At 40.8% G+C, this 27,119-nt stretch overlaps 1 protein-coding gene across 6 annotated transcripts; it reads left to right on the top strand.

Annotated features, from left to right (window-relative positions):
* The first annotated feature begins 159 nt into the window (after positions 1–159).
* BIVM (basic, immunoglobulin-like variable motif containing) lies at positions 160–27,119 on the top strand. Of its 6 annotated transcripts, XM_067713061.1 has the most exons (11): positions 160–297; positions 3,140–3,740; positions 9,923–10,052; positions 13,702–13,797; positions 14,092–14,196; positions 14,415–14,509; positions 21,363–21,519; positions 23,426–23,512; positions 24,462–24,558; positions 25,412–25,500; positions 26,788–27,119. In XM_067713061.1, the coding sequence occupies exons 2-11, from the start codon at positions 3,263–3,265 to the stop codon at positions 26,834–26,836; spliced, it is 1,383 nt and encodes a 460-aa protein (XP_067569162.1). In that variant the 5' UTR covers positions 160–297; positions 3,140–3,262; the 3' UTR covers positions 26,837–27,119. The 6 variants fall into 6 exon arrangements, with proteins under 6 accessions (XP_067569162.1, XP_067569161.1, XP_067569160.1 ...); XM_067713060.1 differs by having other exon boundaries at positions 21,387–21,519; positions 23,429–23,512; positions 25,412–27,119; XM_067713059.1 differs by having other exon boundaries at positions 21,387–21,519; positions 25,412–27,119.

The following is a 27,119-nucleotide window of genomic DNA, read 5'->3' as shown; positions in this document are numbered from 1 at the left end:
GCACGTGGGCCTGGAGGCACAGCTAAGATTTTTTAAAAAATTGTCACTCTGTCCCCCGCACGTGCAGAGGGCAGGTATAAAACACGATGAAAGGAAGGTGTTGTCAATGATATCTGACGATCGGTCGCCCGGCACAGCCATCAGGGCGCTGTCCCCGCGCGCTCCGATGGGACGAGAGACGCCAGCCCCAGGGTAACCGGAGGCGCGTCGCGGGCCGAGCGCTGGAAGCTGTGATCCGGGACCGGTGCCGGGCTCCGCTGCGGCCGCAGCGACCCGACCCCACCGGACAGGCCAGAGGTACATCGGGCTGTGGGCAGGGGCCGAGGTGGCCGCCGGCGACTGTGCGCTGTGCCTTCCGCCGGGCACTGGAGCGCCGCGGACCAGGCCTGCTGCCGCCCACCTGCTCTCTGCGTCGCCAACGCAGCCTGCGCGCCGGGGGGCCCTGGCCTCTCCGGTGCCCGGTGGCCATCCGAGTGGACGCCAGTGCGTGGGAACCCGTCCTCCGGGGAAGAAGTGGGGTGAAGAGCTGGGCCGCAGGGTGGCGGGAAGGGTCCGCGAGAGAAAGGACGAGTCCTCTCGGGAACAAAGCCCGATTTGGAGGGGCCGCGGGGATACCGGTGGCTGCCGCCCGGCGTCAATCTCCACGCCACGCTCGGCAGGGCCCGGGACCGGAACGCGCGGCGGCCATCCCCTTGCCCCTGCACGCCCGCCCGGGGCCAGCGCGGTCGCAGGAGGGGTCACGGTCAGCTCCGAAATCGTACCGGGAGCCTCCTCCTTCCCTTCCCCCCTTCTCTCGACCTTTTCAGCTGCACCCCCCAAACTCTGATGGGCCGGTGGAACCGCCAGCCAAAGCGGGCCTGGGCGGGGGTTTTCTTTAGTTTCCTTTTCGGCAATTGTCATTAGTAATGCTATCAACTAGTGCATTCAAAAGTTCGAATCGGGGGCTCCCTCTTCTTCCGGGAGCAGTGATCTGCCCGCGTCCCATTCCCCCCCGGGCGCCCTGAGCACGCGAGCGTCCCCGGGCCCCCGGGCGGGTAGGAGGCTGACACCCCGCCGGCCTCTGCCCGCTCCCCGTCGCCGAGAACTCCGGCTTCCCGCCGGGCGGAAGGCGGGAGGAGGGGCCCGGAGGCCTAGCTGCGGGGACCCGGGGACGCGCGGCCCTCGAAGGCGCTGGGACCACCGAGCGGCGCAGGCAGGGGGCGCAGCCGCGTTCCTTCCTCTTCGCCCGCGCCGCCTCCGCACACAGCGGCTCCGCGCGGCGGGGACGGGCCTGCGCGATTGTCGCCTCCATCCTGGGGGCCTCCAGGCGCCGCGAGCTTCGCAGAGAAGGGCGGAGAGCCCTCCGCTCGCCTGCCCGGGAGCTTGGGCTCAACGCTGGCCGGAGTGCGGGAGGACCCCCGGTGTCCTTCGGAAGCCGGCGCCTCTGCCTGGGAAGGGGCTCAGGTCTGACCGCGGAAGGGGCGTGGAGGGCGTGGGGAAGGGTCTGGAGGGGAAGGACCGAGATCAGACCTAATGAGGCTTAGTGCGGCTGGCTCTCAGAAGAATATTACTTATTCTCCTTAGTAATAAAGACAATAAGTAAGTCCTCCTTAGTAAGTCCTTACCTGCCCCTGCGTCTAAGCGGCCTTCCGTGCAGAATACAGATCATAATAGTTGTCATACGTGGAAGGCTTTACTGAAGAGACTTTTTAAGATGTTTAGTTCTCTAAGCAAACTTGATGCTTAAAAATAAGGATTTAAGAATCTAACCAGAAAAGAGAGTGTAACCCAGGCCATGAACATTGGATTTACAAATGTTTATTTTACAGAGCAGTTCCTTCCAGGGACTTAAAAATCGTTACTCCAGCGGTGCATTTAAAGCTGGCCATTTTATAAAATTTCTTTTGCACAGAGTTAAACAGTACTTCTGTTGCTTGTGATATGGTTTTATGAATAAATCATTAAGTCATTGAGCTTAGGTCCTGCAATCACTTTTATTAGTAAATCTTCATACAGCATGACCTCGTTTACTGGATTAGGGAACCTCAGTTCTCACAGATGAGAGCCCTTGGCTAGAACTCCAGCTCTTGATTGCTAAGGCCACTCCTGGTGGCCTTCTGAATCTAGGCTCCAAATCCCTGGCTTACAGTAATACCCAGCATGGTGCAGGGACTTAAGAATATCTGTTGATGAGACTTCTACAAATTGCCCTGGGGATACAGTAGGCAGGAAAACCAGACTTGCAGGAGACAGACATTCATCATGTAAACACACTAACACACAAGGTAGAATTGCACCCTGGTAAAGACCTGTGAATGAGGTACGAGTCTGTACAGGGTGACCTGGCTTGGTTGGAGGAGCAAAGAAATCATCCCCCTAGAAGGTGACATTTGAGCTGACATCTGAAGGATAATGGGAATTAACTAAATAAAGGTGGAGAAGAAGGAGTAGACAGCATTCAGAGAAAGGAAAGGTGGTCCATGGGGAGAGGAGAGTGAGGTGGAGGATAGACTACATCTTATTTATCCAGTCATCTATTGATGGGCATTGGATTGTTTCCATTTTTTAGCTATTCCGAGTAGTGCTGCTATGAACATTTTGTGGACATATGTCTTCATTTCTCTTAGATATATTCCGAGGAGTGAAATTGCTGGATCATATGGTAACTCTACGTATAGTGTTTAATGACATGTTTTTCAAAGTTACTTGACCATTTTGCATTCCCACCAGCAGTGTTTGAGGGTTCCAGTTTCTCCACATCCTGTCTGATCCTTATTGTTAATCTGTTTGATTCGAGTCACCCTGGTCAATGTGAGGTGGTACCTTATTGTGGTTTTGGTCTGCATTTCCATGATGTCTGTTGATGCTAAACATCTTTTTATGTGCTTCTTGACTATTTCTACACCGTCTTTGGAGAAATGACTATTCTGATATTTTTCCCATCTTTAAATTGAGTTACTTGTCTTTTTTATTATCCTAAAGCATCACTTTAAAATAATTTTTAACAAGACAGATGGTCAGTGATCATGACTTAAGCATATAGTAGTTGTAAAATAAATATTTATTGAATGAAGGCATATGAAACACTTAAAATATTTTTTAGTGTTTTTGTAGTGTCTAGTGGATTGTTGATCTTTCTTTCTCTTCCCTCTTTTCTTAGGAGTCCATTTTTGCAGCGCTCACGTTGTTGTAGAATGCTGTAAACAATTGTCACAGCTGTTTTTCAAGAAATAGAAAGAGTTGCAACCTCTTCCTCATAACAGAACTTTTATAGTTGCATTCAATGCCTAACGTTGCAGAAGCAGAAAGGACAAATGATTCTGGAAATGGTGAGTGCAAATCTGAGAGAAGATCTCCTGAAGAGAATCTACAAGGTGCCGTACAATCTTTCTGCACTCGTGCCTCGGGAGAACCCTTGGGTCCCAAAGGAGATGGTCATTATCCATGGAGCTGTCCAGTGACCCACACTCGGGAGAAAATTTATGCCATCTGTTCAGACTATGCCTTTCTCAACCAGGCGACCTCAATCTACAAAACTCCAAATCCAGCCCGCTCTTCTTGCCTCCCCAATAGTACCTCTTTATCTGCTGGAAATAATTCCTCAAGATACATTGGCATCCCGACCAGTACATCGGAAATCATCTACAATGAAGAAAATAGCTTGGAAAACTTATCCAACAGCCTGGGCAAGCTACCTCTTGCATGGGAAATTGACAAATCTGAATTTGATGGAGTGACCACGAATTTGAAACACAAATCAGGTAAGGAAGGAGCCATGATGTTCTCATGTGAAAATAAGGAGAAAACAAGCAATATATCTTGTTTAAACTTGCCTTCAGACAGATTTTCTTTTTATGATACCAAACAAGGCACATGGCTATCATGTTGTTTGTTGACATAGTTAAAAAAATAACCTTGGGCGTAGGACATTTAGTTCACTAATGTGTTGCCACTGGAAACTTCAAACATAACCTTTGCATTTTGAGAGCTTTGAACAAATCTAAGAGTGCTGTAAAACACAAGTATTATAGATAAGTACTCAGTAGTTTAGTAATGGTTAATGATGTGCCTAGAATAACATACTACTTCATGGTTTTGCAGTGACATGAATCATATTTCTCAATTAAATAGCTAGTTTTGGGGCTTCCCTGGTGGCGCAGTGGTTAAGAATCCGCCTGCCAATGCAAGGGCCACGGGTTCGAGCCCTGGTCCAGGAAGATGCCACATGCCGCGGAGCAACTAAGCCCGTGCGCCACAACTACTGAGCCTGCGCTCTAGAGCCTGTGAGGCACAACTACTGAGCCCACGTGCCACAACTACTGAAGCCCGCGTGCCTAGAGCTCATGCTCCACAACAAGAGAAGCCATTGCAATGAGAAGCCCGCGCACCGCAACCTAGAGTAGCCCCCGCTCTCGGCAACTAGAGAAAGCCCGTGCGCAGCAACGAAGACCCAACGCAGCCAAAAAAAAAAAAAAATCTAGTTTTCTTTTTCTTTCTTTTTTTTTTTTTTGCGGTATGCGGGCCTCTCACTGCCGTGGCCTCTCCCGCTGCAGAGCACAGGCTCCGGACCCGCAGGCTGAACGGCCATGGCTCACGGGCCCAGCCGCTCCGTGGCATGTGGGATCCTCCCAGACCGGGGCACGAACCTGTGTCCCCAGCATCGGCAGGCGGACTCTCAACCACTGCGCCACCAGGGAAGCCCATAGTTTTCTTTTTTACTACATAACATTTTGGCTTTTCTGTTGTTAAAAATTTTTGAACACTCAACAGGGTCTCCAGGTACCACTGAGTAGGTTGTGCACTGCCCAGTTTAAGAGGGTGTAGTGTACAACCTTCACAATTACAATGTGGTGGTTCTGGAGCAGATACTAATGCTCTTCACTTTTTTCTTTTGAACTCACAGTAAGACAGGAATTTTGTGAGGTAGGTACTGTTGTCTTCATTTTATGGGTGAAGAAATGGAGGCATAGAGGGGATACGTTGCTTGGGCACAACTGCACAGCTACAAAGAGGCAGAAGTCAGGTGTGTACTTTACTTCTAGGCTTCTCTGATCGTTTTGTAAAACCTCTGTCTACTCATTCATTTGCCAAATCAACTGGTTTTACAGGATGTTATGTAAATTTGTAATTCTCGTGGTGTCCGGGGATTTCACTTTGTGTCTCTATTTGTGCGTGATCGGTCTACAATTTTTTTTTCATAATGTCTGTGCAGGTCTCCTAAGACATGTTTGGAAGTATTCTCTCTTCCTGTTTTTTGAGGGGTTTTCAGAGGGGTATTAAAAATCTCTAATTATGATTATGGAGTTGTCTTGATTCCCATCAATTCTGTCAAAGTTTAGTTTGTCCGTTTCATCTACGTTATCAAGGTGCTGACGTAAAGTTGTTTCTAACAGTCTGTGTTCTCCCTCTAACACCTGTACGGTCTTTAGTGATAACTCCTTTTTCATACCTGATGCTGGTAGTTTATGTTCTTTTTTTCCTACCTGGGTGTTTATCAGTTTTGTTTGTCTTTTGCAAATAATCAGCTTTAGCTTGCTAATTTTCTGAATTGTCTGTTTTCTATTTCATTGATTTATGATCTTTATTATTTCATTCCTCCTACTTACTTTGGGTTTATTTATTCTGCATTTTCTAACGTCTTGATTCAAGACTTTTCTACTGAAGTATTTAATGCTCTAAATTGCTCACTCAGTACTGTTTTAGCTGCAGTCCACAAATTTTAACACACTTTATTTTTATTGTCATTTAATTTGAAGTATTTTCTAATTTCCTTTGTTATTTCTTCTTTGATACATGATTGTTTAGAAGTATGCTATGTTATCTCCAGATATTTAGGGTTTTTCTAAGTACTGATTTCTAATTTAGTTCCAGAGGACATATGACCTCAGTCTTGTTTTATTTTTTAATTGAAGTATAGTTAATTTACAATGTGGTGTTAGTTTCAGATGTACAGCACAGTGATTCATATATATATATGTATATATATATATAAAATCTGAAAATATATATATATATATATATATATATTCTTTTTCAGATTCTTTTCCCTTATAGGTCATTACAAAGTATTGGGTATAGCTCCCTGTGCTAAGCTCACAGTCTTTTTAAATGTACTGAGACTTGTTTCCCGAGGCAGCATATGGTCTCTGTTGCTGAATGTTCCCCGTGCACCTGAAAAGAAGGTGCATTCTGGAGTTGTGGGGTGTCGTGTTCTAAAGATATTTACTGGATCAAAGTGTTTGAAAATGTTGCTCATATTTTCTATGTTGCTACTTAATTTTTGTCTTGTTCTAACAATTGCTGAAAAGCAATTAAAGTCTTAAAGTCGTAAAGTGTTAAAAGTCTCCAACTATGATTGTGGAGCTGTCTTTTCTCCATTTAATTGTGTTAATTTTTGTTTCATGTAATCTGAAGCCTTGTTATAAGGTGCACATGCATTTATGATTTTTATTTCTTCTTGATGAATTAACCCTTTTCTCATTATGAAACATCCCACATTATTCCTGGCAATATTTCTTGTTCTGAAAGCTACTTTGTTTGACATTAATATAGCTATTCCAGCTTTCTTTTGACTAATGTTTGCATGGTCTATCTTTTTCCGTCTGTTTATTTTCTTTTTTTAGAAATTTATTTATTTAATTTATTTATTATTTTTGACTGTGTTGGATCTTCGTTGCTGCACGTGGGCTTTCTCTAGTTGCGGTGAGCGGGGGCTACTCTTCGTTGCGGTGCACAGGCTTCTCATTGCGGTGGTTTCTCTTGTGAAGCACGGGCTCTAGGCACGTGGGCTTAAGTAGTTGTGGCTCGTGGGCTCAGTAGTTGTGACTCGCGGGCTCTAGAGCGCAGGCTCGGTAGTTGTGGCTCACGGGCCTAGCTGCTCCGTGGCATGTGGGATCTTCCCGGACCAGGGCTTGAACCCATGTCCCCTGCATTGGCAGGCGGATTCTTAACCCCTGCGCCACCAGGGAAGCCCTGTCCATTTATTTTCAAACCGTGTCTTTTTATATTTAAAGTTTGTCTCTTAAAGATAGCTGTCAAGTATATTCAGTGAATTGTTTATTTCAGATATTGTTTACTTTAGTTCTAGAATTTACATTTAAAAAAATAGTTTCTTGGGTTTGCTATCTTTTCATTCATTGCTAGAGCACCTTGTCCATCTCATAGAGCATAGTTATAATACCCACTTTAAAATCTTAAGCTGCTGGTCATGTCAGAGTTGGTCTTATCTTTTTTCTTGAGAATGTGTCACATATTTCAGTTTTCTCACATGTTCAGTACTTTTGGATTGTATTCAGGATGGTGGAAATGTTATGGTGATTTTGGATTCTGATATAGTCCCCCAAAGAGTGTTTTATTTGTTTGTTTGTTTTTAAAATTTTAGCAGCAATTAATTTGGTTGGACTAAAGCTGCAAATTCTGTCCTCTGAGGACATCTCAAATCTCAGTTCAATTCTTTTAGCCTTAGCTGTACTGTTTGGGCTCTGCTCTGTGCATGCACAGTTCAAGGGTCAGCCTAAGATTTGGGTCAAATTTGGCTTCTTCCCTTCTCTGGCCCGATTTCTGGGATCCCCCCAACCTCACGTTCTAATGACGGTAATTGCCTGGAACTCTGTCCTGTGGTTATTTAAGTCAAAAAGATGGTGAGTATTCTAATTGTATTTGCTATCCTGGTACCTTTCTCTAAAAGCCAGTCTGGTGGATATGTGTGTGTGTGTGTGTGTGTGTGTGTGTGTGTGTATTTTTGGTTTGGGAGCTAAATGGGTATGTTGTAAGCAGGGTGAGGGATGGAATAAGGAATATGGCAATAACAAGGGGCAGTGGACAATGGTTAGTGGAGTTGACATGATGGGGAGATAGAAATGTTCAGGCATTGCTCTTTTATGCTCCCCTCTCAAATGTGGCTTCCACTTTGACAGAGCTTCCTTCCTCAAATTGACTGGAATTTTGCCTGTGGGACCAGCTCTCTCTTTGGCAGTGTGGAGATGTCATGAAGGATGTTCATATAGACCATATATACTTTTTTTTATCCCAGGGTTCATGGGAGTAAGCTAGGAGAGAACAGAGGGCAGGCTCAGGTGAGTCTTTGAGGACTGCAGGTGGGTACAGATGACCCTATGAGCTGCTGAGGTCACAGGTTACCGTGCTTCATTAGCCACTAAAAATCTAAGTGGCTGGAAAACTCCTTAGGGAATTAAGTCACGATTGGACAGTGAAGACATCTCAAGGAATGGTGGAAAGTAGATTTTCCATCTTCTCACCCACTAAGATTTATTTTATTAGTGAAAGAAATTTGTCAGAATGAGATTTTGCTCATGTTTGCCAGGGGTTGTTCAGCTCTGGGAGAAACTTTGCGTTTCTGTGAAGACTTAGGAAGAATAACTAAAGGGAAGGGGGAAAATCCTTGTTTCTTGATTTTTCTAGTGTTCAATATTACGCCATTTTACAAAAATTAGAGAAATTCCCTGTGTAACAACAGTTTCTGAGGTCCAGCTGGGTTTTTTTAAATGTATTTTTAAAAGTTGGAGTATAGTTGATTTACTATGTCATGCTAGTTTCAGGTGTACAGCACAGTGATTCAGTTATACATATGTGTGTATATATATATATTTTTTCAGATTCTTTTCCCTTAGTAAGTTATTACAAAATATTAAATATAGTTCTATGTGCTATACAGTAAGTCCTTGTTGGTTCCAGCTGGTTTTGGGCGCTAAATTGTTTCACTGTAGAATGAATAAAATGGATCCTTTTCCATGTTTGTTTTCTAGGCATATATCTATATAATCTATGTTTTATAATTTATGACTAACTCATAAAAATGAAATATTAGCTTTTATTTAATTTTTGTAACAGATTTATTTTGTTTAAAATATGATATGTGTGAGAGACTTTAAAGTGCACGTAGCTATCTGAAATGTTAATGGTGTTTTAGTGAAATGAGGCTTGGAGTTTATTTAATAATATTTTAATTTATATAATTTTTTGACTGGGCGATCAATTAGATGGAAATAAAAAAGTATAAAAATTAAAGAGTGTAAAGTCTCACTTTCATTTTTGCCTCCCCTTTTGTGTGGCTCCCAATTTCCCCTCCCCCTGTGTCTTTTGGAGAATGTGTGTGATGTGTGTGTGTGTGCACGTGCCCACACATGTGTACATACTTGCACACAGAAAGGAGACTTTGTTTTCCATTCTGGCTCCTGGTGCTAAAGTTGCATTTTAATAATGTACTTATGTGCATCATTCTTTTTATTTTTATTTTTTTTTGCGGTACGCGGACCTCTCCCTGTTGTGGCCTCTCCCGTTGCGGAGCACAGGCTCCGGACGCGCAGGCTCAGCGGCCATGGCTCACGGGCCCAGCCGCTCCGCGGCATGTGGGATCTTCCCGGACCGGGGCACGAACCCGTGTCCCCTGCATCGGCAGGTGGACTCTCAACCACTGCGCCACCAGGGAAGCCCATGTGCATCATTCTTAATCCATTTTGTGGTCTCTGTAGGCCTGGAATTATTTTTAAATATCACATCATCGGATTACTGGATCTACTGCTTTTACTTTCTCAACAGAGTTACATTAATGTGGCTTTATTGTTTTATAGAAAGGTTTCATTTTCTGGAAAGTGGTCTAGTTAAATATTTTACTGTTGGTAATTTTATTTTCTAGATGTGGCAAAACATTTTGTGATTGATTATTTTACTAGCTAAGTAACTAGCTCATAAATTGGAATATAAGAACCTGATAGGAAATAACATTCATGGTTGTTTAAATGTGTTTTTATTCTCTCTGCCTCTCTTTAAGGCAGGGATGTATTCTTGAAGGTACATGTATTTCTTGAATATGTTTGCAAATAGCATTTTCAGACCTAGTTACTTTTATATTTTGTTACATAATTAATTGTATTGCCTTGGCATCTTACTTCATTTGACTTCATTTTATACTCTTGTATTCTAGGCAATGGAAAGAAGCAAATTTCCAAGAAAAAAACTTCAGACAAGAAAGGAAGAAGACATCAAAGGGAGTGGCCTCAGTATTCTCCTCTTGAAGATATTAAGCAGCGGAAAGTATTAGACCTCAGACGATGGTAATCTCTAAAAATTGACCTTTTTTTTTAACCTAACCACAGTACCATTGTCATACCTAATGAAGTTAACAATATTTCCTTCGCATCTCATTTCCAGGCTAAATTCAGATTTCCCAGATTTTTCCAAAAATGTCTTCACACTTGGTTGTTCAGAGTGGGACCCACCGTGAACCACATATTGTGTTTGCTTGTTGTGGCCCATAAATCTCTTCTGAACTAGAACATTCCCCATCTGATTCTTCCCCAATCTGTGTGATTTCTTTCCTGCTGGTGGTCTAAATTACTCATATAATCTCAGTCCTTATAAACCGGAAGTTAGATATAAAGACTTGATAAGATTCTGGTTGAACATTTTGGGCAAGAATACTGCCTAGGTGGCCCTGTGGCCTTCATCCTGATATCCCATCAGAAGGTACATGGTGTCTGATCATCTGATATTAGAGATCCTAAGAGTGATTACTGGATTAAGGAGGTGGCAACAGCCTTAGCCCACATTGGCAAGTTCCCTTTTTTCTTCTGGAACCACCAAGTAATCAGTGGGGTGATGGTGTCATTGGGTTAACATGTAGGTAACCATCAACGTTTCACCTCGTGGTTTCAGCCAGACCCATTGATGACCCCTGCCTGAATCCTATTATAAAATGGTGCAATTTCAAAACTCTATCATTTCTTCTGCCTTTACTAACTGGAATTCTTTTAACAAGAAGATCTTTCACTTACCAACCAGGGCCATTTGGTGACCTTAACGTACAGTTCCTATTCTAAAGAAAAAGATGTTTAATTTGTGATAGCTTTTAAATATTACTGATCTATAATTTGAGGTTTTAAAAATTCTTTTGTGTGAGGCTTTAGAAATATTAGATTTTTTTCACTTATTTAATAAATATTGGACCATTTACTGTGGGCTGAGAATACAGAGATGTACAACATGGTGGTTTGTTCTCCAATCTAGTTGAGAACAGTGGAAAATGTAAAATATCTCAGGAAATTTGTCAGATGATGGGTGGGAATAAACAACCAACTTGAGAGGCGGTAATGATCACTGAAAGGCTTCACTGAGGAGCTGGGTCTTAAGAGAGGAAATCTGAGGGGATGGAGGGTCTAAAGGTCTTTGAACAGATGGTGGGAAAGTGTCTGGCAGGTTGGTAATGAAGAGTAGATCAGCCTGTCTGGAGCGAGGCTCAGAGAAGCTAAGAAACTTACTCAGCGTCACATAGCAAATACACAGGTGTGATACTGAAACTGAAGAGAGTTGGACTCCAAAGTCCATGTTCTTTCTTTCTTTCTTTTTTTTAAATGAATTAATTTTTGGCTGTGTTGGGTCTTCACTGCTGCACGCAGGCTTTCTCTAGTTGTGGTGAGTGGGGGCTGCTCTTTGTTGCAGTGCACGGGCTTCTCATTGCAGCGGCTTCTCTTGTTGCAGAGCACAAGCTCTAGGCACGCGGGCTTCAGTAGTTGTGGCACATGGGCTCAGTAGTTGTGGCTCATGGGCTGTAGAGCGCAGGCTCAGTAGTTGTGGGCACAGGCTTAGTTGCTCTGCTGCATGTGGGATCTTCCTGGAGCAGGGCTTGAACCCGTGTCCCCTGCATCGGCAGGCGGATTCTTAACCACTGCGCCACCAGGGAAGTCCCCATGTTCTTTCTTTGTAACACACGTCACGATCTAGTTCTTGGATATCAGGCTAAGGATTTAGATTTTTTTTTCTGGAGTAGAGATAAGCCATTGATGATTTCTTAACAAAAGGATATTTTACAAAGATAAATTGTTAGTATCAATAGTTAGTATGTAGAGTGTATTGGAGAAGAGACACAAATCAAAAACATTAATTTCAGTTTTTTTGGAGTGAGGCTTTGTGCATTTTGCTCTGAATCCCTTAGACTTAAGATTTGTTATAACCACATATATGAGTAATTATATTTAATAGTATAATATGTGAGGACATAAAGACTTGGATGAGGAAGGACAGATAGGAGAAATAACTGAGGGGGAAAAGTTACCAGGATCACAAGCTTATTTCCCAGAGTATATTACAAGATTAGAGATTGAATGGAAAGACCCACAGAAGATAGTAGAATGTCGGTAAAAGTTTTGAACTGGTCATGAATAAGACCAGTAAACAATTTTGGATTGATGAAAAAATGTGAAAAATCTTATAAGTGCCTAGGGTTGATCCCAAGGATTTGTGAAGAAGTGTTTCAGATGGAAGAGGGAGATTGAAATATGAGAGTAAGGTCTTTTTACTCCACTCCTTCCCTCAAACCCATGTAAACAATAACAGCAAAATGAAAAATGTGGAAACCTCTATCTTCCATGAAGCAAAGAAATAGCATCATCCCCAAACCATAGGCTCTAATATATTTTTCAAATCCTGTGCATTCTGGACTAACAGAAAGGAGACGCCAAGAACTCACAGATTACTGCTGGCCTCAAACAATGCAGGTTTCTTTAAAGTTCATGGATGACCCCAAACTGTTTGGTGACTCTTTGGTTAGATCTAAGGGTATGAGCCGTTGATTCAGTGGGGAAGAATCTGAGTTCTTTGTGGAGATCCAGATTAGCACTACAGAAATGCAGAGAAGGTTGCAGAAGGAAACATTGTGCTGATTGCCACCAAGGTTCCAGCTTATCCCCTAGATACCAGCTGAGGACACTTTCTCTAGTGAATTACAGGGAAGGTGGTGATTGCAGGAGGGCAACACAGGCCACAGACTTCCTGATTTCAAAACACATTACAAAGCTACAGTAACTAAGACAGTGTGGTACTGGCATAAAGACAGGCATATAGACCAGTGGAACAGAATAGAGCTCAGAAATAGACATTCATGTAAACAGGCAAATAATCTTCTGCAAGGGTGCTCAGACCACAGGATGAGGAAGGCACTGTCTCTTCAGAAGATGGTGCTGGGAAAAGTGGATACCCACATGTGAAAGAATGAGGGATACCTTTAAAGACCTCTTAAAAGGTATTTTAAGACCTTTTCTTCACATCGTACACAAAAAATAACTCAAAATTGATTAAAGACATAAATGTAGGACCTAAAACTATAAAACTCCTAGAAGAAAACATAGGGGAAAAGCTTCATGACATTGGATTTGGCAGTGATGTCTGGGGTATGATGCCAAAAGCACAGGTAACAAAAGAAAAAATAAACCAATGGGACTACATCAAACTTAAACACTTCTGTGCATCAAAGGAAATAATCAACAAAGTGAAAAGGCAACCTACAAGGTGGGAGAAAACATTTGCAGATCACATATCTGATAAGGGGTTAATATCCAGACTGTATAAAGAACTACAACTGAAGTTGCAAATAATCATATGTGTAGCTCAACTAGGAGTTTACATCGAAATTTTAATTGTTGGTGTCTAAATTTATATATCTTTAATTTTTTTCCATTGGCTTGGGTAACATCCACTTTAACTAATAGTTAGTCATACTTAGCCATCATTCTTAAAATATATCATTTATTGTCATTATGCATTTATAATGTGTTGAATAAATATGAAAATAAATGAATAAAGATTTTACATTGGTGGTTTAAATGATCAAAGTTTTCATTATGTAACACACTCAGTTGCCATGAGTGTTCTATTTCTGTATGCATATTTTGTATTCATTCAAGTGAAAACAGTCTTTTATTTTCTCAGGTACTGCATAAGCCGACCACAGTATAAGACTTCTTGTGGTATCTCCTCATTAATTTCTTGTTGGAATTTCTTATATAGCACAATGGGAGCTGGAAAGTAAGTATGTTAATTTAGTGGTATCCCTGAACTCCAAATTCAAAAGTTATTTGGTGTTGCTTTTTCTATAATGGAAGATTTTTAAGAACAGATTTTTCATAAATTGGGGAAAAACTGCCGTATTTTGTTTTAAGCCTTTTAGCTAAAAATATGTGCCTGCATTATTTTTGATAAAATAAAAATGAAAAATACTACTAAAATTGTTTGCAAATCAGACAGACACAGTAACACTGAGACAGGTTATATTTGCATATGATTGGAACTGTGAAATGAAAGGCAATATTTCTTTCGTAGTCTTCCAGCTATCACCCAAGAAGAAGCTTTACATATTTTGGGTTTTCAACCCCCGTTTGAGGATATTAGGTTCGGCCCTTTCACTGGAAATACGACACTTATGAGGTACGAAGCCCTCTCTTAGAAGCAATACCTTATTTCTAGTTCTGCAAAATAATAATGCTGTAGATGTGCATTGATAGTAAACCATGCATCCAGCTGTTTGGGCCCAACCTCTGGTAGATATGCCAGACTTGGACTCTGCCCGAATTTCTCTGGAATTGGAATAGTGCCTTCTTTCTTATGGAACTGTTGCTATGAGCGAGTCTTCTTGTTATTTTCAGATGGTTTAGACAAATTAACGACCACTTCCACGTAAAAGGATGCTCGTATGTTCTATATAAGCCTCATGGGAAGAATAAAACAGCTGGAGAAACTGGTAAGTAAACATATAGAAGATTTACACACACACACACACACACACACACACACGCTTTAGGATCCATCTTGAAGATTGGTTTTGATTCATGGCACATGATATAAATACGAAATACAGTCTATCACTCTTTATCCAAGGGGAAACCATAATAGATAATAGTAATATGTAGGCCACTTTTCAATATACAGTTCAATATTTTAACTCTTTTCATCTTTGCATGAAAAACTTTTAAAAGATTCAAGGCATGTCATAAACACTACTTTAACACATTGTATTGTTTGGGTCCATGGTGTTCGTGTGTGTGTGTGTGTGTGTGTGTGTGTGTGTGTGTGCGCGCGCGCGCGTGCTTACTTGCCTGCTACTAAAACCCTTTCAGGAAGCGGCTTGGAATTTGCAGTTCCTCTTCCTAAAAGGGAATGCAAGGATTTTAGAATATTTGATGTCAGACCTGCATAATAACATATAACAACAGGACAATGGACTATGAAAGGGACAAAGTTCTATTTTAGAAGGGTCTTGATTATAACAGAGAGTTTTGGAGTCGATCCTAAGGATTGTTTTAGTTATGCGCTAGTTAAATAATTTGAATTATTTGACAATTTCCATTTTTAAAATTTCACAGTCATCTTTTTCTTTTTCTTTTTCTTTTTTTGTGGTACGCGGGCCTCTCACTGTTGTGGCCTCTCCCGTTGCGGAGCACAGGCTCCGGACACGCAGGCTCCGGACGCGCAGGCTCAGCGGCCATGGCTCATGGGCCCAGCCGCTCCGCGGCATGTGGGATCTTCCTGGACTGGGGCACGAACCCGTGTCCCCTGTGTTGGCAGGCGGACTCTCAACCACTGCACCACCAGGGAAGCCCCTTCACAGTCATCTTTTGACTTTACAATCAGAAACCTACAATAAATATGGTGTTAAGGAAAATTTTAAAGAAAATTTTATTCTGATACTTGAAAATTTTATTCTGACACTTGTTAAAAGGGTAAGGAAGACTTTACTGAAGACTGTTGTAACACAGAACTGGGATATGGGAGAGAGATCTGGCTCAACTCTGAATACAACAAAGACAGCTGGGAATTTGTAGCCAACTCCCAAAGTGAGCGGTTCCGTGGATGGAAAGTTATTAAGAGGAGACATCAAGGTGGGGCTGTGGGGAATATTGCTAAACTGGCCTAACAGGATTCTTATAACAGGCAGGCCAAGGGTGAAGGGTGAGGACCTTGATCAGCTATTCAGGGTGGGGGGATTCTCTCTAAACTGATTTCAGCAGGAATTTTGCTAAAACTGGATTCAGCAAGGATGGACGCAGAAGCCCAAGATCCCAGCCTAGCTGAGGAGAGGGCTCAGAGATGCCTAACTGAAGTTTGGTCAAGCAGGGAGTCTGTCAGCAGAGAGGGTATATGGTTTATCAAAATCAAGGAGTGAACAAAGAATAGGGTATATTTCTGTTGACCTTTAGCAGGTCTATCAAGTTGGTTGTGAGTCAGGCAAACTTGGAGTTCATATGTTGGTTTCTGCACATACTGGTTTTGTGACCTTGAACAAGGCACGTAAACACTCACTCACTGAGCCACCCCATGGGGTCACTGTGAAGATAAAAGGAGACATATTTGTAATACACTTGACACCTTGCTTGACACAGAGTAAGGACTCAATAAATGTTAGCTTTTATTCTTCCTAACTGAACTCTGTGCATTTGCAGGGGGCCTGTCTTCGTGGGAAGCGCGGCTTTATATGGTGTGTAATTTTTTTTTGTTTGTTTCCAGTGAGGCTGTCAACACTATCTCTCTCCGTAATTGATCAGGCAATTAGAAACTAAGGAAGAATATACTTTCCAACATACCTCAGTGTTTTTCCTTCGAGTAATAGGATAAACAAACTCTTCTCTCCCCCCACCCCCTCTTTTTTGGGAGGGGAAAGGAATGGTTGCTGTAATTTCTTTAAATAAATTTCAATACTATATTTTCCCAGTTTGATTCCTGTGTTCATCGTCCCCATTACAACCCTTCACTCCTCGCTGTCTCTTTGTCTATGTGTGTTTCCTGAAGGATATTTGATCTGCTTCCCCCTTGGAATATTCTTGTCTTCCGCTTCAAGAATCAGTGGTCCCTTGCAAGCCCTGCCTTATCTCTGATGCTCGGATTTCTCTTAATTCCTGTAGTTCTGATTGTTTGCATCTGTTGTTTAGCATTTGAAGTGTGCAGCCTTATATTACATTGCATCTTTTTAACGTGTCTGCCCATCTCCTTGACTGTAGGGAGTGCCCTCAATAGCCCTTTGATGCCTCCTGACCTTGCACGTGTGACCCTGGGACTTCTGATTGTGTTCAGAGTTGGGAGAGTATTGCCTGTGTCAAGCAGAAGTCTTTTCTGTTCCCTCTCATTGTAGAAGAAAGAGTTGTAGAGATATGCTTTTCTCATTTGTCTCTGGGATATTCAGTAGTGAAAACCATTGCTAGTTGATAGTGTGCATTAAAAAAAATACTTTGTATTTTTTGTTGTTGTTGTTTAGATTTTTTTTAAGGAATATCAGGCCTGTTTCCCACAACAGGCTTTAAGTTTTCCTGGGGACTACGCTTCTTTCGTAACTCCCTATTTGCTGATTGACATGCTTATTTCCAGTGGGCCTTCAGGAAATGTAAACTGAGCTCACTCCTGGAATAAAGACAGAATTAACAGATTTGACTATGAATATGAGTTGAAGTATTTTCTTTAGAGATGTAATTACTCATAATAAAAATTTGTGCCAGAAGTTGCCAATGTTAGCTCCAAACTATTGGTTCACTTATTATTCACTTCCTATTATTGTATTATTATTATTTTATTATTATTATTTGAGTAACTTCAAACTGTTGGTTCACTTAGCTACCAAGGATGTCTAGATTCATTTGTTTTTAATACCTAGCTTGAAAATTACACTAATATTCATGTATTTCATTTTTATTCTTCTGGTAGATACTGTAACTTCTTATATTTGCTTAGCCAAGAATATCTACCTCTGCCCTATCCTGACATAACTCATGTATACCCACACCCTGGCCATTGCTACCAGTTAACTACAGTGTCTTAATGCATCTTGGGTGGACTGTGCGTTCATATTCTGTTTTCCTCGTCCTCTGGTTTTCTCCAGTTCATATTAGACACAAGCCTGGATAAATTTTTTCGACGTGTGGTGCTAATATATCCCTTTTTACTTTGGGAGCTCTCTAGTGCTTGCTTAAAGCGTAAACTCCTTATCATCATTCCAGGCAAGAACAGATTGGTCTTTCCCTGCTGTCCTCCATGTACCAGTTGGATTTAAAAGATGTCAAGGGAGTAGGAGCCTTGCAAGATGATACTATGTTGCTGGGTTACAGAATCTGGTCCTTGTCTTTGAGGGTATAAAAATACATCCTAATGAGTTCTTTTAGAGTTCTCTGGAGTTCTTCTATAGATGATAAGGCTTTACAAAACTGACTTGTACTCAACAAGCTCAAAAAATGTTAGAATGTTAATATATTAACTGAGAGTGAGAAATACACTATCAAAAGCACCAGGATTCTCTCGGCCGCTCAGGACATATACTGTTCTTCACAGTACAGCAGTCTGGATAATTCTAGTTTGTTCTGCTTTCTCTACACCATGCACATCATGGCTCTGCGTTTGGTAGTGGTTGCTTTGTCTCTTAAGTTTCAGATTTTTCGATATACTCTGGTCTAGACTCAACATCGTTCTGAATTTAGCTTCCATCTGTAACACATTTATATGTCTTCTCCTAAATAGAATCACTTTCTTGGATGACTAGCTTAATGTATTAAATATTGTCTTTACAGTCTTTTATTTCAGAGGGTGATCTTTTTCTGACCTTATCCTGAAATTCTGGGGGCTGCCCTACTGTAGGCCTCTCCACACTATCGTGCCCTACATTCTGAACTGGGCTACACGCTGTTCCCTGATTCCATCCCTCCCCTGCAGTGGTTTTGTTTTCTCCTCATGCTCTTTCCTCTGTCTGGATTGTTGAAATGCTGCCACTTGATTATGTTCTGTCTTGGATGCCGCCCCCTTCTTGGTTCCTCAAACCTGATGTGCGCTTTCTCCTTTGAATTACACCCTTTTTTTGTGGCACTGTCCTTTTCCACCCTATACCAAAGTTACTTGTTTTACGAGGGCAGCTTGAGGTACTGTGCATTCCTTATCTTTTGTTTCCCTATGGTTGCTGTTGTAGTTAGTAGATGCTCATAATTTACTTCCTGAGTTGAGTTAAATGAAATTTTCCTCTTAATCTTAGACCAGTGACTCTCAAAATGTGGCCCCTGGATGAATATCATCATCACCTGATAACTTGTTAGACACGCAAATTCTTGGTCCCCACCCCAGACCTACTGCGTCAGTTACCGAGGGGGTAGGTACCAGCAATCTGTTATTTAACAAGCCCTTTGTGCTCTAGTTTGAGAACTACTGCTGTAGTCTTCCTAAAGAGATGCTATTCAGCTTCTTTATAAAGAGTGTGGTCTTCCATTGATAGGAAATTCAGATAGGAATTTCCTTCCATTGATAGGAAATTCAGTGCGCAAATTTCAATCTGTGCTCAATTGAGTTTGCCTCGGGCTGGTGGGGGGCAAGGGGTGGGCACCTAGATTCCCTATACCTCCTCTTTGGCCACAGCAACTCTGCTTTGATCCCTGTTATGGACTGGGCTGGCATGTAAATTTCCCTTGCAGAAGGGATTCCATCTCAAAATATGTTTGAAAATTATTGATCTAAATTAGAGGTCTGCAAACAACAGCCCATGAGCCGGCAGCCCATTTTGTGAATAAAGTTTTATTGGCACAGAGACATATCCATTTGCTTACACATGGCCTTTGGCTGCTTTTGTCTGTGGCTGCTTTCAGCTACAGTGGCAGAGTTGAGTAGTGTGCATGTGCCCATGTGCATGTGCCCATGATCCACAAACCTCCAACATTTACTAACTGGCCCTTTAGGAAAAAGTTCGCTGATTCCTAATCTAAATCCATCAGAATGTTGTCATGTAACCCTGAAGTAAGAAGAAGAAACATTCTTGAGGAGCATGATAATTACGCCAAAGAAGAAACACCACCTCTGTCCTCTAGAAAACTAGGACTTGGTCATAGAGTATTTGTAGCAGATGAAATACTGTGAATATTAATGAGAGCAAATGTTCATAACTATCTCATTTGCCCCTGAATATATTCTAGTATATTTATGTGACTACTATTCATAATCACAGTAACCAGCTGTTTCATGTTACATTTGACTTAAGGAGGAAAGTGTGAAATACTTAAAAATTTCCATTAGGAAGTTACAATAAAGTTCTTTCATTAAAAAGTTTTAGTTATTTCGGATAACTTTTTACTTGGCATTTTCACAATTTTAAAAAGATTTCAAGAGTTCTTTCTAAACCACTTATGTGTATAAACATCTTTAGTATTTACTGAATTTATGAGGAGTCTAAATCTATTTACATTCGCTTACTATCCTGAAACATCTCTACAATCAAGTTCAACTACGGAAATGAAATATTGACCATCTTCTGAATTTTAGGTCTTATCATTCTTCATTTAGAGCTGCCCTTGGATGTCAGTTTTTAACTCATCTGGGGAAATTAACCCCAAACAGCAGAAAGACCTATTTATCCTTATGAAATAGAGATTTTAGTAGAACAGATTGCCTTGTGTGCAGGTATGCTCTGGCGGTATGCCATGAAGTAAATATCTGTGGGGAAGGCCGAGCTGAAACCTTGGAGAAAGAGTTAAAGACAGAAATATTACTGTCTCCTTGGAACTCACAAATTGTGTGTATCTGCAGAAGTTGGGGCGGGGTCCCGCCTCCTTGGCTCTTCTGCAGCCGTTGACCTGCCATTTTTGGTCTTCAGCTATTTCAGTGGCCAGAAAGTCAATCAGAAAAACCATAACTTGCAAGCTTTCATCGACTTAAACCATTTTTAGGATTTCCAGTTTTAATGGGCTATTTGTTCATGAATAATTTAGTGTCTTCCAGGAGATGCAAGTTAATGAAACCTCAGTTAATGGCTTTAAGTATTTAGTGCTGGTGAAAACTCGTTTCTTATGGTAATACTTTTGAAATTACTTCATAAGTAATATATGCAGCCATGGGAAATATACAAGGAGAAGCAGTTATTAAGAGGATGCTGTGGTACTACCAGCCCATCTCTTAAGATGTTCTTATCACTTGGCTTGTGAAAGTCTTTCCTCTGGTTTGTGTGACTTCTGTAGAAGGGATTGAAGTGTGTGTTAGTGGGGAAAAGTTTTCATTTTTGGAACTTGTTTGGAGTTTATATTTATCCGTATACCTCAGTGGTCTTCAGATTTGGATGTCCGCATTATGGCAGCTGCAAGGTGATCATTGTGGTACGGGAAGAATGTATTAGAATGTTTATATTTTAATCTAATTAAAAATGTCTACTTTTTGTGTATCTTTTATAAAGACATATTAGTACAGTAGTGTATGTACAAAGCTTATAAACAAACATGCTTATAATGGGCATGCTTACTCAGAAATTTCAAGTGACAGATGTGTACAACCAGAGGAGTTGAGACAATTGCTATATACACTAGGTATTAGGTTTTACATGGTAATTAAATTTTGTAGACGAGCATGTATGCTATTTGGAAGTTTGGGTAAGCAAGGACTTTCAGCTTTTTAGTTTGCTATTTAGGTTGCCTGAATTTCAGTCTAAAGGGTAAAACTGAAATCCATTAATTATTTTTTAACCTTTAGATAGCTTTTCATTGTTTTTCCCCAGCAACATCCATGTGTTCCAAGTAATATCTTTTCTGTCTTTGAGTCCTTAACTAGTTGTTTGTATAAAGCATAGAGAGTGCTTTATGGTCCCTCAGTTGGTTTGTTTTTGTTTTTTGTAGCTTCTGGGGCCTTGTCGAAATTAACTCATGGATTGAAAGATGAATCGTTAGCTTATATCTACCATTGTCAAAATCATTATTTCTGTCCAATTGGCTTTGAAGCAACCCCTGTTAAAGCTAATAAAGCATTCAGGTAAGCATTTCTGTATTTTATGTGGATACTCCACCAGGAAAATATATTGTAGAAAGCATTTAAGAAATATTTGGTTGATTAGACATTGGAAGACTTCATGATTTGCTTTCCTTACATCAACTGAGACTAGTCTTTTAAACATAGTAGCTTAATCTTCTGCAGAATTGTTTGGTTAATTGTGCTTTTACATTATCCACTTAGATACTATTGTTAGAGTCATGAAAAGAGAAAGCCATTTGAAAAATCACTTTTATGTTTATTATAAAATGGCTGCAAAGGACTTTACATATTATGTCTCAGTGATCTCATCCAGGATCCCACAGGGAAAATGTACTGTGGAATCTAGTGTCAAGAAGACTGTTGCAACTGAGTACATTAAAAAGCATTTCCTTTCTTGTGGTGAATAACATGAAATTTATCAGGGTTCCCCTTTTGTCCTGGCTACCAGGAAGCCTGCAGCCAATTTTTATTTCTAATATCAGGAACCATGTTACCCTAATGGTTATATTTGTTCCTTTGTTGATCCAAAGTTTCTATTTTATTAACTATGTATGTCTACTTCCAGGTAAACTTGTATTGTTTTAGAAGAGAGAGCCTGTAAATAAGAGAGGGTGGCTGAATGTTAATACTTTTTTTCCTCCTTAGCAAGTTTTCTTTTTGATGGGTTGAGATAATGCCAGGGTAGTTGAAAGCAGAGGAAGAAGTGTCCTATTTGAGAATGTTGAAAACAGAAGCCATGAGTACTCTGGGTAGAAGTGTTGATTGATAAGCACAGTTATCCTCACCCAGCTGAGTTCTGGTTTGTTCTATCTGGGTGGGTGGCATTGGTGAATGAGAAGGAGAACAGGCAGCATTGCTTTCTCAGCAAGGGCTGAAGGTCAGGCTGGGAGAACGTGGCTTGGTCATCTGGGGTAGGATGTGTTCTTTGAGGCTGGAGGCCATGTGGCCTTTGGGTGGGGAAGCTGGACGTTGTATTTTTGTGAACGAGAAGCAAGAGAAAAACCACGGTGTCTCTCCAGATGCTGAAGTGTCCTATTCATCTCTCTGGCTGTGGGGTTTATTGTGGTTTTTTTCTATAGTTTGATCCTGCAACTTCACCTTACTCCAGACACCTGTCAAATGTAAAACGTGAAGAAGTAGGTACTCCTACTTGGCCCCCTTTAGAGGAGAGCTCTTCACCTCTGCCTGAACCTAAGAACCACCTGAGATGCTTTTACAGCTGTGTAAATACTTCCCTGTGCTCCACCCTACACCTACTTGAATTAGAGTTTCCAGGGGTGGGGTTAGGGTGTCAGTATGTTTAAAAGTTCTACAGGTGTATTGCTGCTTTAGGGTTTTATTTTTAGGATGCCTTTTGAAACTTTTTGAATGCAAACTGAAAGAAGAAGTGTAGCTTAAGGGTACTGGTGGGTAGCATGCTAGGATTTTTTTTTTTTTCCTCCTAAATGCTGAGAGGTGGATTTTTAGCCCTATATTTTGTAAGAGGGGATCTAAACCTAAATTTTTTTTTTCGGTATGCGGGCCTCTCACTGTTGTGGCCTCTCCCGTTGCGGAGCACAGGCTCCGGATGCGCAGGCTCAGCGGCCATGGCTCAGGGGCCCAGCAGCTCCGCCGCATGTGGGATCTTCCCGGACCGGGGCACGAACCCGTGTCCCCTGCATCGGCAAGCGGACTCTCAACCACTGCGCCACCAGGGAAGCCCTCTAAACCTAAATTTAATTTATGCTTTCTCTTTAATGGCCTTCAGATATTTGTTCAAGCCTAAACTCCAATATCTATTCTAGTGTTGGTGACTGCTATCTAGGCATAAACTTCATTGTATCTTTTATCAGTGTATAATTGAAGCAATATTTTCAAGGAGGTGAATGACTTTATGAAGCTTACTGTGAATGTATTTTTTATTTAGCAGGGGCCCCCTCTCACCACAAGAAGTAGAATATTGGATCTTAATTGGAGAATCAAGTAGAAAACATCCTGCTATTCACTGCAAAAAGTATGTTAACTCCTTCCTTCTCCCCCCTTTTTTCAATTTCTGCTAAAAAGCCTGTTGGAATTTTGATTAGAGTAGAATCTACAGAATCCATAGTTTAGTTTGGGGAGAATTACATCTGAACAATATGGAGTCTTCCCATTATGAACAGAGACTCTATCTCCGCTTAATTAGAGCTTTAACTTCTTTCAGCAATGTTTTGTATTTTTAGCATAGAGTTTTATATGTATTTTGTTAAAATTTTCCCTAAGTGTGTATATTTTTTGATGCTATTGTAAATTTATTTAATTGAAGTATAGTTGATTTACAATGTTGTGTTAGTTTTGGGTGTACTGCAAAATGATTCAGTTATATATATATATATATTTTTTCAGATTATTTCCCATTATAGGTTATTACAAGATATTAAATATTATTCTTGCAAATTGATTTTTAAAACATTTCATTTCCCAATTATTTTCTGTTAGTGTACAAAAATACAATGGATTTTTCTGTCTAGGCCTTAAATCTTGCATCTTTACCAAATTCACTTATTGGTTTTAGTAATAGTTTTGCAATCCAAAGCAGTTACAAATTGCTTTGGATTTTCTATACAATCAATCATGTTGTTTGTGAGTAAAGACATATTAACTTATACATCTTTTGAAAATGTACTTGACTCCAATTAAAAAGGAAATATCGAATGTTTCTATGTTACCCTGCAGAATGTCATCTAACAGACTGATATATAGTTATTTCATATGCAGAGTAACCATTTTTAACCTTGGCAATAGTTGGATAAACAGAATTGTCATAAAAACAAGGATTTATGAAAGCTTATTGGATGCAACAATCCTGTGATAAGAGAATTATTGCCATGGTGCTTTTGTAGCAAATTGCTCATGTGAAAAGTTCCATTACAATAGTATTTTGAACTTAAATAAAACGGTGCTTTATCCTTCCTTAACAATAGGTGGGCGGATATTGTTACTGATCTAAACACTCAAAATCCAGAATATCTAGATATCCGGCACTTAGAGAGGGGTCTGCAGTATCGAAAAACAAAGAAGGTAAGGACACCACTGTATTTCGAAGTATTTCTCAACTGGCCAAAATGCAGTTATTTTACCCAGTACTCTAAGTTGTAAATAACAGAAACCCAGTTCAGACCATTTTAGACAGAAAAGTGAAAATTACTTTAAGGACACAGGGGTATCTTTAAAAGGAAAGGTTAAGAAGTCTAGCCTGGATTCAGGGGGAACTGGTACCACGCAAGAGAATGTTAGCAGGGGCCAGGGAGCTAGTCTGTCTTATTCTCTTGGGAGTTGTGTTGTTCTTAGCTGTCTATTTGTCTATTTACTTCCCGAAGATCGTCTTTCAACTTAGGTCTCCCTTTCAGATGAACGGTCGAGACTAAGACTGGCATGCCTCCAGCCCAGTTCTGTAGACTTGGCCCAGCTTGGGTCAGGTGTTCACTCCCAGGGCGATTAACTGTGGCCATGGGGCAGAACCATGTGTACCAACAAGGCTGCTGGGGGTGGTTCTCAGGGAATGGTATGTTCTGTGGATTGAGTAGACATCCCATCCATTTTATCCTACTATCATATGAAGAATGCGTAGGAGGGAGAGGAAGAGGAATGATCTTGGTGTTTGGAGTAGTCAACTTGGGCGGGTACAGCGTGTGTGAGTGGTAGACAGGCATATGGGGGGAAGGGGTTTTGCCTCCTGTGGGCATTGTTATATTTTTGTAAAGGCAGCTGGTCAGGAAAGATGCAGGATAATGTGATCTGATTATGAATCAAAGGATCAGCACTGTTTTGATGCAGGTGAAGGGGGAAAAATAAGGGAATTCATGGGAACCCACATGTTAGTATAATTAATTTCCTATCATTTTCTGAACCCAACATTTTTTTTTTTCCTCAGGTTGGAGGAAATTTGCATTGCATCATAGCGTTCCAGAGACTTAACTGGCAAAGATTTGGCCTTTGGAACTTTCCATTTGGAACCATTAGGCAAGAATCACAACCTTCAACACATGCCCAGGGAATTGCCAAATCTGAGAGTGAGGACAATATCTCCAAGAAGCAGCATGGGCGTCTGGGCCGGTCTTTTAGCGCTAGTTTCCATCAGGACTTGACATGGAAAAAGATGTCAAGTATCCATGAGAGAAGGAACAGTGGTTACCAGGGTTACAGTGATTACGATGGGAATGACTGACCATGCTGCGTACTGACGACTTGTGTTATTCACGCAGCTGGTCTATACAGGACTGCATTAAGGCAGTACAAGATCTTAAGTCTTTATTAAATAGGAACATATCTTGTGGTACAACACATAACCTTGTAGTTTCTCCAGTAAATAAGCTTGTATATGATTATGATGGGTGATTTCCGGTATATAAACAGATAAGCACAGAGTTTTTTTGTCCTTTTAAAAGTTAAGAGTATATAAACATTCTGGGCAGTTTCACAAAGTCCAATAAAATTACACATAAACAAATCAAACACAATTTCACTCAATAGCATCACGATTTGAAATACTTACGCATGAAGTGATTTCTTATGACTTGACCCCCAGATATTTGTTGCAGTTTTGTTCCCAAGCTCAAAATGTAAGGTACTAAGTATCTGCCCCCCAAAATTGGGGCTGTTGATTTCTAGTTTTTCTCTAGCGGTTAAAGCTCATTTAAAATGACTTAGTGAGTCTAGAAATTCTTTTACTTGTAGTGGTATCTTGCCTGCCTCATTTTTTTCCTGATCAACTTTCTCAGGATTCTCAATAAAGAGGCAAAAGAGAAAAGACTCAAGATACTGATCTTTTCTATTGGTGCAGATGGGTGACTTAGTGCATCGATTCAGGTACTCTTGACTTTCTTGGTATGTTGCTGTCAAATGCTGACAAGAACTTTAGGTCTTGAAAGACTCATAAGTCTACAATAAACCTTGCTTTAGGGGTAGAGTAAAAGAACAAGTGGCATCTGAAGTTTCTATACCCAAGGTAACCTGTGAGATGAGATCTGATATTTGACTGGTCCCCCAGTATGGCGTCATATGTTGATAACAGAATTAAGGACGCGTTAGGAATACCCCATCACTCAGAGGGCAACTATCCGTATTCCAGACTCTGAGCTCTTTCCTTTTTAAAAACATGTAGACAATTAGCTGCTTGAAGTGAGTGTGAAATAGTTCAGAAAGTGTGGATTTCATGTATTTAAGCTCCTCTCCAGTTGCTGTCAGTTTTTCTTCTGCTGCCAACCTGTGACTCACAAACAACTAGGATCTCTTGTTCTTTCATTTCAGGGGCTGTTCTGGGACTCAAATCAGTAACTTGATTATTACAAGGTGCTGAATATGTTGGTAACCACATCGTAATACACCTCAAGGAGAAGGTTCAGATTTTTATTTTTTAAAATATTTTCATTTTCTTCTCTTTTGAATTTTATATCCATTTATCCACTCAGACATGCCTAGCCTACAGAAGGGGATATATATTATGACATGGGCATTTTTCTGAAGAGAATATTTTGCTTGAAATGCAAAGGACTGAAAGATTTGTAGGTTGTTGATTTTGTTACTTCATACTGGAACTTTTAAGAAGTTTTCATCAATAAAGTTTTGTTTTCTACTTTTAA

This window comes from Pseudorca crassidens, chromosome 18 (assembly GCF_039906515.1).
Source record: "Pseudorca crassidens isolate mPseCra1 chromosome 18, mPseCra1.hap1, whole genome shotgun sequence".
In the NCBI taxonomy this organism is placed as follows: domain Eukaryota; kingdom Metazoa; phylum Chordata; class Mammalia; order Artiodactyla; family Delphinidae; genus Pseudorca; species Pseudorca crassidens.
This window is presented reverse-complemented; position numbering and strand designations above follow the sequence as displayed.